The sequence below is a fragment of the Tursiops truncatus genome, chromosome 1 (assembly GCF_011762595.2).
Source record: "Tursiops truncatus isolate mTurTru1 chromosome 1, mTurTru1.mat.Y, whole genome shotgun sequence".
Classification (NCBI taxonomy): Eukaryota; Metazoa; Chordata; class Mammalia; order Artiodactyla; family Delphinidae; genus Tursiops; species Tursiops truncatus.
In genome coordinates, this window is record NC_047034.1 from 44671796 (window position 1) to 44681712 (window position 9917).

Consider the following 9917-nt stretch of genomic DNA (forward strand, 5'->3'; position numbering starts at 1 on the left):
ATCCTTTCAGCCTCCCAAAAGCTTTCAGGATGAAATCCAAACTCCTTAATATTTTTGACTAAACTGCTTTTACTCATGCACTTTCTCCAGGTAACACTTCTTCCAGAAAACCTTTGCTGACCATCACCCTCCTGAATTCGGGATCAGGGACATGCTCTCAGCTCACACAATTCCCCATGCTGTTTTCCCCACTATAAAATGTTTCACAGCATATAATACTGTTATTTCTCTTGCCTTTCTCCCCAAAGACTGTTAACTTCTTGTAAGCTATACCTCATTATCTTTGAATCAAAAGCACCTAGCACAGTCCTTGACAAACAGGGAGTTTATTACCTATAAATAGAGATAAGCAGTCATAAACATCCTTGAGAATGGTTATTATTTGCCTGATAAGAGACAAGCTATAAGCAAAACCAAATTCTGATTTACTATCCATCAATTAAAAGGCTGTCCTCAACCTAATAAGGAAAAAAAAAAAAAAACCTTCATCCTGTGGGAGTCATAGACGATTTTTCAAAATAGAAGCATCCCTAACAAACTTAACATATTTGATGTATCAAAATTCGATTCCAAATGCTGGTAGCTGGCGTGCTGGCTTCAAGTTTACTCCGCAGAGCTGAAGCGCTGGCCATGCAGGCCCTGACGGCCCGCGGTCCCAACGGAGTCTCCATGGTGCACCCTATGGCATCTGGAGGTGGTGTTCCTACTGATGATGAGCAGGCATCTGGGCTGGAGAGGGAGGTCATGCCGGCTTCACACAAGGGACTGGACCCGTACAATATGCTCGCCCCAAAGGCAGCCTCAGGTACCAAGGAAGACCCCAATTGAGTCCCCTCCACCACCCATAAGCAGATAGTGGGCTGCATCCGTGAAGAAGACAACAGTGCTGTCATCTGGTTCTGGCTGCACAAAGGCGAGGCCCAGCGGAACCCATTACAAGCTGGTGCCCCACCAGCTGGCCCACTGAGCCCCTGTACTAACTCACTCAAAATGTGATGTAAAGTTTCTTCTTTCCCATAAAAACTAGCCATTACATTGGCTCCTCCTCCCATTAAAAAAAAAAAAATTTGATTCCTACACTTTGAAGTTTTCATTGTGCAGAGCAAAACGTCTCCATATCCTCAGAAAACAACCAGTGACATGGGATCTACACTCTCAGGTTAAAATAGTCTATCATCCTAGGAAACAAAGTTATCATTATCATTGTCTAACCAAAATCTCTCACTCTTAAACGTTAGTTCATTTCTTTTCGTTAGATTTCTCTTTGACTTAAAAGACCAGTCCATTTCCTCATGAAAACCCTTTTCCTGTAGGATGTGCCAGAGGCAAAGGGAGACTAATAGCTTCTTGGCTCCCTTTTCTATATATAGTGAAACTGAAAACATTCAACTTGAAGTTTAGTTCATATAAATTGGTATAGGTTTTCAAGGTCTGAATGTGCAATACTTTCCTAGTAAAAATCTTTCTATTCTATTGCTCAGAAAAATATTCTAAGAGAATCTTTTCATAAAAGAAGTCCTAGAGTTTTTTTTAACACTTTGTAGGTCCTGGAGAAACATACAAAGTCACTGAGGGCTCAGAAGTTTTATTACAATGAAACTTTTAAGCGCAGAGACATGTAATGCTGCTATTGCTCCCAGTGAATCAAGTCCTTGTCACTTTGAGTCTCTTTGCAGTCCCTTTTCTTTCACTATATTATGATCATTAAAACCATGGACTTTGGTAATAATCTACCAATGCACTGATTTTATAGATAAAGAAACAAGTCTGGCAAGGTTAAACGATTTGCTTAAATGACAAGAATAAGGAAGAGAACACAAATTTGTTCCAAATTGGACATTCTTTCTACTACATCGCATGGGCATTTTGTAAAATACTGGTTGAATCATTTATGAAAACTAGTTTCTATTTTGTTCTATTTTATATTTGTTCTATTAGCTTCATGAACAAAACAACCTTTCCAGTAGCTGGAAACAGCAATATAATTCCAAAGATTTCCAATTCCTCTACTCCCATTCTATTTTAAATTCTCTCCAAACAGGCTTTCACTCCCATCGTTTCTTGTTGAGACATCAATGATTTCCACGTTGCTAAACAGATTAGCCAATTCTCGGTCCTCTTCTTAACTAACCAATTAGTGCTTCTTCCTTGGAAAGCTTTCCTCTCTTGATTTCTAGTTATACTCTTCAATCTTCAGTTTCTCAGGCTACTTTGTTCTTTTATCATCATCTCTGACTGCTAAACATTGGAGTATGCCAAGGCTGAGACCTTAGACCTTTACTAATTCTTCATTCAATCGGTCCTTTAGTGGTCCTACCTAGCCTCAGAGCCCTGATTACCATCCTATATGTGCCTCTGGATCCCAAATTTATGTATCTGACCCAGACCTGTCCCCTTGAATTCTAATCTTATATATCTAACTGCCTTTGTAATATCTCTACTTGGGTAACAAAGGCATCTCAAACTTAAACATACCCCAAAATAATAGCCTCAGTCTCCCACTCTTTCTCAAACCTACTTCATGCTTGTTCTCCATCTCAGTAAATCGCTATGCTATGCTTCTACTCACTCAAGACAAATCCTCAGAATCTCTCTTATCTTCTGTTATTTTTCTCTCACATCTAGTTCATCATTAAATCCTTTTGGTTGAATCTCCAAAATATACATAGAATCCAATTATTTCTCAAAACTTCCAACTACCAACTTTACCCAAGATATACCATCCTCTTCTGCACCTGGCTCTGATGACCAGGGAGACTGTGCCACTGCGTCCCACAAGACACCTTCTATATAAGGCCACTCTTTCAAGACCAGGAGACACAGCTGAGATACTTCATATACAGAAACAAACACAAAGAGTTAGGCAAAAGGAGAAGACAAAGGGATACCTTCCAAATAAAAGAATGAGATAAAAATCTCAGAAAAGAACTAAACAAAACAGAGATAGCAACTTACCAGATAAATAGTTTAAAGTAAGTAATAGTCATAAATAAGCTTAACGAACTTGTAAGAAGAATGGATGAACTCAGTGAGCTTCAACAAAGCTTCAACAAAGGTTGAAGGTTAAAGAGAGAATCTTAAGGTTAAAGGTTAAAGGTTAGAGAGAGAATCAAAGGTTAAAGAGAGAATCTTAAAAGCAGCAAGAGAAAAACACTTAGTTACATACAAGGGAACCCCCATAAGACCATCAGCTAATTTTCAGCAGAAACTGTATAGGCCAGAAGAAACTGGCACAATATATTAAAAGTGCTGAAAGAAAAAGCTTACAACCAAGAATACTCTACCTGGTAAGGTTATCACTCATAATTGAAGGAGATATAAAGAGTTTCCCATAAAAGAAAAAGCTAAAGGAGTTCATCACCACTAAACTGGCCTTACAAAAAAAAAAGTATTAAAGGGACCTCTTTAAATGGAAAAGAAAAGCCCATAACCAAACCAAACCAAACCAAACAAATTATGAAACAGAAAATCTCACTGGTAAAGGCAAACATACCAAAGGTAGTGGTTCAACCACCTATAAAACTAGCATGAAGGTTAAAAGACAAAAATAGTAAAATCATTGATATCTAAAATAATCAGTTAAGCAATACACAAAATAAAAAGATGTAAATAGGACATCAAAAGCATAAAACATTGAGGGTGGGGAAGTAAAAATGTAGTGCTTTTAGAATGTACTTGAACTTAAATGACCATCAACTTAAAATAGCCTCCTATATACGTAGGTTGTTATATATGAACCTCATGGTAACGACAAACACAAAACCTATACCAAATACACAAAAAATAAAGAGAAAGAAATACAAACACAGCACTAAAAACAAGTCATCAAATCACAAGAGAAGAGAACAAAAGAAAGGAACAGAGGACAACTACAAAAACAACCAGAAAACAATTAACAAAACTGCAATAATAATTATTATTCTATGAATTATAATTATTCCTATGAATAATTATTCTAAATGTAAATGGACTAAATGCTCCAATCAAAAGACATAGGGCAGCTGAATGGATTTTAATAAAAAAAAGACCTATATATACACTGCCTGCAAGAGACTCACTCACTTCAGGTCTAAAACACACATACTAAAAGTAAAGGAATGAAAAAAGACATTCCATGCAAAAAGAAACAAAAAGAATTGTTGGAGTAGCAATATGCATATCAGACAAAATAGGCTTTAAAACAAAGACTAACAGGAAACAAAGAAGAGTATTACATAATGACAAAGGGATCAATCCAATAAGAGGATTATAATACTTGTAGTATGCACCCAACACAGGCATACCTAAATACATAAATATTAACAGATATAAAGGGACAAATTGACAGTAATACAATAATATTAGGGGACTGAAACATACCACTTGCGTCAATAAATAGATCATCCAGACAGAAAATCAATAAGAAAAAGTTGGCCTTAAATGACACATTAGACCAGATGGATATAATAGACTATTATAGAACATTCTATCCCAAAACAGCAAAATACACATTCTTTTTAAGTACACACAGAACATTCTCCAGAGGTTAGGGGTGGGACTGAAAGTTCCAATGCTCTAATCACAGGGATGAGTCTCCTGGCAATGAGCCCCCTTTCTTCAGTGGGGTTCAAAAGTTAATTCATTAACATAACAGAAGATACCTTTATGGTCCTCATCACTTAGGAAATTTCAAGGGTTTTAAGAGCTCCTTGCCAGAAAAGGTGACAAAGCCCACATATTTATTTCATATTACAAATCACAATATCACATATGTTCACACAGAAAAATGCACACAAATGTTTATATTAATAGAAGCATTATTCATACTAGCCAGAAAGTGGAAACAACCCAAATATACATCATAGATTAAAAGATAAACAAAATGTGGTATATCTATAAAATGGAATATTATTTGGCCATAAAAATTAATAAAGTACTGATTTATGCTACAACATGGATGAATCTTAAAAACATTATGCTAAAGTTAAAGAAGCCAGTCAAAAAAGACCACATATTATACGATTCATATGATTCCATTCATATGAAAGTCCAGAAGAGGAAAATCCACAGAGACAAGAAGTAAATTAGTAGTTGCTTAAGGCTGGAAGGAGGATGACACGTGGCGGCGGAGGGGAGGGGTAGAGGACTGATAACTAAAAGGCACAGGGCTTCTCTGTGCAGTGAGGAAAATGTTCCAAACTTGACTGAGGTGATGGTTGCATGTATATATCTCTGAATATACTATAAACCACAGAATTGTACATTTTAAATGAATGATTGTATGGTAAGGGAATTATATCTCAATAAAGCTGTTAAAAATTAATGCATTAAATGTGATTCTAGAAGTGAAAAACCCATCTTAAGCAGAGGCAGCATCAAAAAGTTGACTTGGCTTGCCATGACCCTGGTCCTCTCTGGTACTTCCTCCTACCATGGATTATGTTGCTGCCCCTCTAACAATAGCTTCCTACATACACATTTTCTGAATGATTTTATCACCTCCTTGTCAACTTGTTAGACTTATTGCTCTTGTATGTCTGTATTTTCCATGTATTTTCATTTTTACCCCCACCTGAAAACACACACCTTGCTCCAAACCATAACGCAGAGGTCCAAACAATCATCTGTAAAGGCTTGAAGGTCTTTGTCAAATGCCTGAGACTACAGCCCAGATCTTACCCATTATTTCATCTAGCTAAATGCAAAAGCAGATGTCAAAGGATTTTGAAAAGCTATAAGTAGTCGAGGTGATTCATATAATTACATTAAATTACACACATCTTTTCTTTGCCTGTCAGTTGTGTCAGGGACTGTGAAAAACCACCACACGTAAAACAGTCGTAAAACGTTACAGTTGGACATGACCTTAGCGATGTTCAGATGCAATTCTGCCATTTTATAGTTGAGATAACAGATACAAAAAGGTAGATAGACTTCTCTAATGTCACTCAGTAAGCCAGCAAAACTCCATTCAAGGCCCTTTCTGTCCACTGGTGAGCACAAGCTGATAACCAACCAGAAGTACAAGGGAATCAGAAACTCTTGATGACTGTACACACACACAAATAGAAAATGACACACAAAGATAATATTACAATCCACTACAGTGAGTGAGTAAACTTAATTAAAGGTTATTAGTATGTTTTATTTCCCTCTTTATCTTCAAAAACACTTTGGTCTTAGCCTCTCTACTCTGAATCACAATGGAACTAGAATTAACCATTTTTGCTGAATTATACATACAATTAATTTTATGGAACCAATTTAAGTTAATCATTTTCTCATATTATTTAACTCAAAATAGCTATAATTTCTTAGCCATTTGTTATTAGCATACCACCTTTCCCTACTTTGAATCATGATTGCCAAAGTATAGGAAAGTCAACTACAACAAACTTCCCCATTTGGTAACAACTGGAAGGCGGCACACTACAATACAATTTATTACAATAATTTTTCATATCGTATCAAAATATGATGGTGATCTAGTTTCCATTTATGACTAGAGGCAATTTTTGTGTTCTGCTTACAGCAACATCATTTCATAACAGTTTTTTGGAGGAAAGCAAATTGTGGTGTTAGAGAAAAGATTTTTTACTTTTTTTTAGCCTATTTCAGATTCATCCCTATAGAAGAAACATATTTAGCCTATTCCAAAATAGCAAAAGTCTTGGACCACATCACAATTGGCATCTTGACATTTAATAAATTAAAACATTATAACACATGAGGTATCTCATGGAGGCAGCTAACACAGTAAATGATCGTTCAATTCTTCATTCAAATATAAAGAACATATCACGTTTGATCAACGTAGAAATTACTAAGATATATGTATATCCCGGAAGAGTAGGATAGGTTATGTTTTTCATCACTTAAAGAACAACAACAAACAAAAATCCCAGAGTTCTATTTCCCTCTAAATTCCTCCCCCTGCCAATTTTTTTAATAGCTGAAACCTGCCACATTTAATACCCAGCAATGATTTGAACTCATATATGCTTGTCAAATGCACAAGGAAAGAATCTGAGATTCTCAGTATCAAACTCTCATTGTGAAGAGGTTGTGTCAAGGTCTTCCAGTGAAGAGACAGATTTCAATAGAAATGTGGGAGAACAGTGAGGGAGAACTTTTAAGAAACCACTGCTTTATTTCTTCAACTGGGCAGCCACTTCTGCTAATGAACCTCAGGTGAATGTTATAGACAGCCAACCCCAGGGCTCCCCCGGCAGTGCTACCCTCAGCAATAACAATGAAGGCTCCTATGAGCCTCATAGAAAGGTGCCACTTTAAAGAGAAACAAAAAAGTAAAGAGGATCAAATTCCAGTGGAGCAGCTGAAACCCATGGCTTTAGGGCAAAAAATAAAGTGATTGTGCTTCAACTACCTTTAAAGAGCACCGCCATACCAAATTTCAAGCATTTCTACTGGATGAGACATGGACATAACATTTATTACCATCTGTGAACCTAACTAAGGATGATCTGGTGCAAAGAATTTGAATAGATTCAATTAAGAAATGAATGGCTTCTTCTTATTTTCATCTCTTCAGTTCATTAGTAATCATTGCTTAACAAGCTTCCTGGTGTCTCACACTACAGGTTTTTCTCCCCCCTACTTGAGAGTTATCTTGAGTACGCTCTCAAGCTGGATGTTAGCTCTTAAAGTATTGCTGCTGAATACCCATGTCCCAATCTGCCTTAAACACTTTAGTTCCAAAATTTTTAAGTTAATTTTTAAGTTAATTAACTGTTTTTGATGTCGTTGCTCTGGTTCTGATTTTCATAATTCCACATTTCCAGGTTTGGGTACCACCGTACAATCACCCTAAACAAGCCACCTCCCTGGCTGAGACTTTAGGTATCAGAAAGCAAACCCAGATACAGGCGAGCAATTCTTTGTTACAACTGTATTCAGCTACACATTTTTTAAAAATTGTTCTGAAACTCACACAGAATTTCACAGCATAAGAAACAATGTAATCATAAGGAATAACAAAGAATAAATATTTCCCTTACCTGGATCATGGAAAGGCACCAAAGCAAAGTTGAAAAGAGGTCTCTTAGGTCTTTTCAAAGACGTCTCCAAAATTTTGGAAGCCCCCTCGATAACCTGAACTAAATCATCATACATGGAACCCGTCACATCAAACACAAAAGCCAACGTGGAGGCCCCCTCGGGAATTTCCTCAGCTCTGATCTCTGACTGGGGTCTTGCTTCCTGAGCCTGGGAAGTATAAAGAAGAGTGAACAGGAATACTGTGCGGACAATGTCCCAGGAAATCATTTTGTCTTTCTTTCCTTTTTTTTTTTTTTTCCTGAGCGCCTAAGCACTGTGCTGAGTCCTCCTCAACAACAGGCAGCGGGTTTCTTCTCGGGGCAATTCATTCGACTCCCGAAACCTCTTTGAACTCGCAAAAAACCGGGCGCTGAGAATCAGATGGGGACAAGCACCAAACCCGAAACCCTGCAGGGGCCGGGCGGGCAGAGATGCGGCAGCTTTTGTCCAGACGCAGCCTCCTCCGGGACAGCCGAGTGCCCGCGGCCCGGGCGGCGTGTGGCTGAGTGCGGGCGGCGCGCCCGGCCCATGCCCCGGGGGCCGTTCCGAGCCAGCGGCGCCGCACAGAGTCCGCTGCCCTTGCTGCCGTCGTCGCCGCCGCCGCCGCCGCCGCCGCCGCCGCCGCCGCGCCGCTCTCCGCCGGGCCAGCCGTCGCGGCTCCCAACTTTCCACTGCGCGCCTCCAGCCCGGGAGCTGGGAGGGGAAGGGAAGCCGGGCTCGGCCTCGCCTCCTGATTGGCCGGTGGACGCCCCCCCCTCCTTTGCTCTTGGGCGCCCCCACCTCCTGGAGGACGACTTCTCTCCACTGATTCTCGGGTCAATTCAGTACCTGGGAAGCGCTCCCAGTATCCCCTCCGCACCCGCCCTCGTTGTTTCTCACTTCCCAAACCCCAAGGTAAACAATGGCTTTCAAGAATGTGTGGCAAGAACCCGAACCGAGGGACACCACGCTAACCAGCACTAAGGGAATTGTATTTTTCTACGATGCACAACGCTGCTTCAGACACCTCTATCATAATTCCCCTCCCCCACCAAGAAGCCAAGACCTCCCCCTCTCCCCAGCCCAGCCTCCCGCTCTCAGCCCGCAACTCAGCCCAGCCGGGAGGGGGAGCTGGAAAGTTCTCCCGGCTGGGCTGAAGCCACATTCTCACTCTTTGATCTCCTCAGGGACTGTAGAGCTTTGGGGAAGGGAGGGAGGACAGAGCTGGATGGGCCAGAAACGGGAGGAAGGGGAAAAGGGCTGTTGAGGGAAATGAGAGAAAGACAGCTGGAACTGGGTAGTCACTGATTGTAGTTAGGAAAGATGGTAGAAGGGAAAGCAGCTGGATGTGGAATACAGGGTGGCAGCTCAGTGCAAAGGATGAAGAGGGAGAGAGGGAAAGGAAGGGGGTGCGGGGGGGAGGGGGAGAGAGATCATACTGAAGAGAAAAGTTAATTTTTTTAAATTTCACTATCAAGATTCATGTTTGCTGAGCAATATGAACCCTCCCTTCAGCATAATGAGGCAGAATAATATCCTCATTTCACACTTCCTTCCATAGAACACCCATGTGCCAAGTCTCAGCCAAAGATCCATTGAAAAGGTGTTCCCTTCTATGGCGTTTTCTTGCTGATAAGTAAGGAAACCTCGCCCTGTAAAACATTACAAAGTTTTTCCGTGTTGTAATTATTATACACATTTTGGTACTAATAACAGAGATAAGAAGGGGGACAAAGAAAGTCAACCATAAGCTAAGGATTCCTTGCCTCTTTTTAATAAAAACATATTCACATCCTGCAAAAGGAGCTGTGGTCTGGATCCTGGCATTTAAAGAGGGGCCAGCAGGCATCTTGATCTGAGTTGGAATGTGTGTTAGACCACCCATCCAACACGGAGGTCGC

The 9917-nt window shown here is 39.9% G+C and overlaps 1 protein-coding gene and 1 pseudogene across 1 annotated transcript in view; one reads left to right on the forward strand and one right to left on the reverse strand.

Annotated features, from left to right (window-relative positions):
• The window catches only part of HMCN1 (hemicentin 1), a 522545-nt gene extending 513836 nt beyond the window's left edge, over positions 1 to 8709 (reverse strand). Inside the window, exon 1 of the mRNA XM_033853373.2 lies at positions 7998 to 8709. Within this exon, the coding sequence (XP_033709264.1) occupies positions 7998 to 8265 (268 nt within the window). The 5' untranslated portion in view covers positions 8266 to 8709. The remainder of the gene's footprint in view (positions 1 to 7997) is intronic.
• LOC101330213 (cytochrome c oxidase subunit 5B, mitochondrial pseudogene) lies at positions 574 to 1680 on the forward strand (annotated as a pseudogene).
• Positions 8710 to 9917: the final 1208 nt, after the last annotated feature.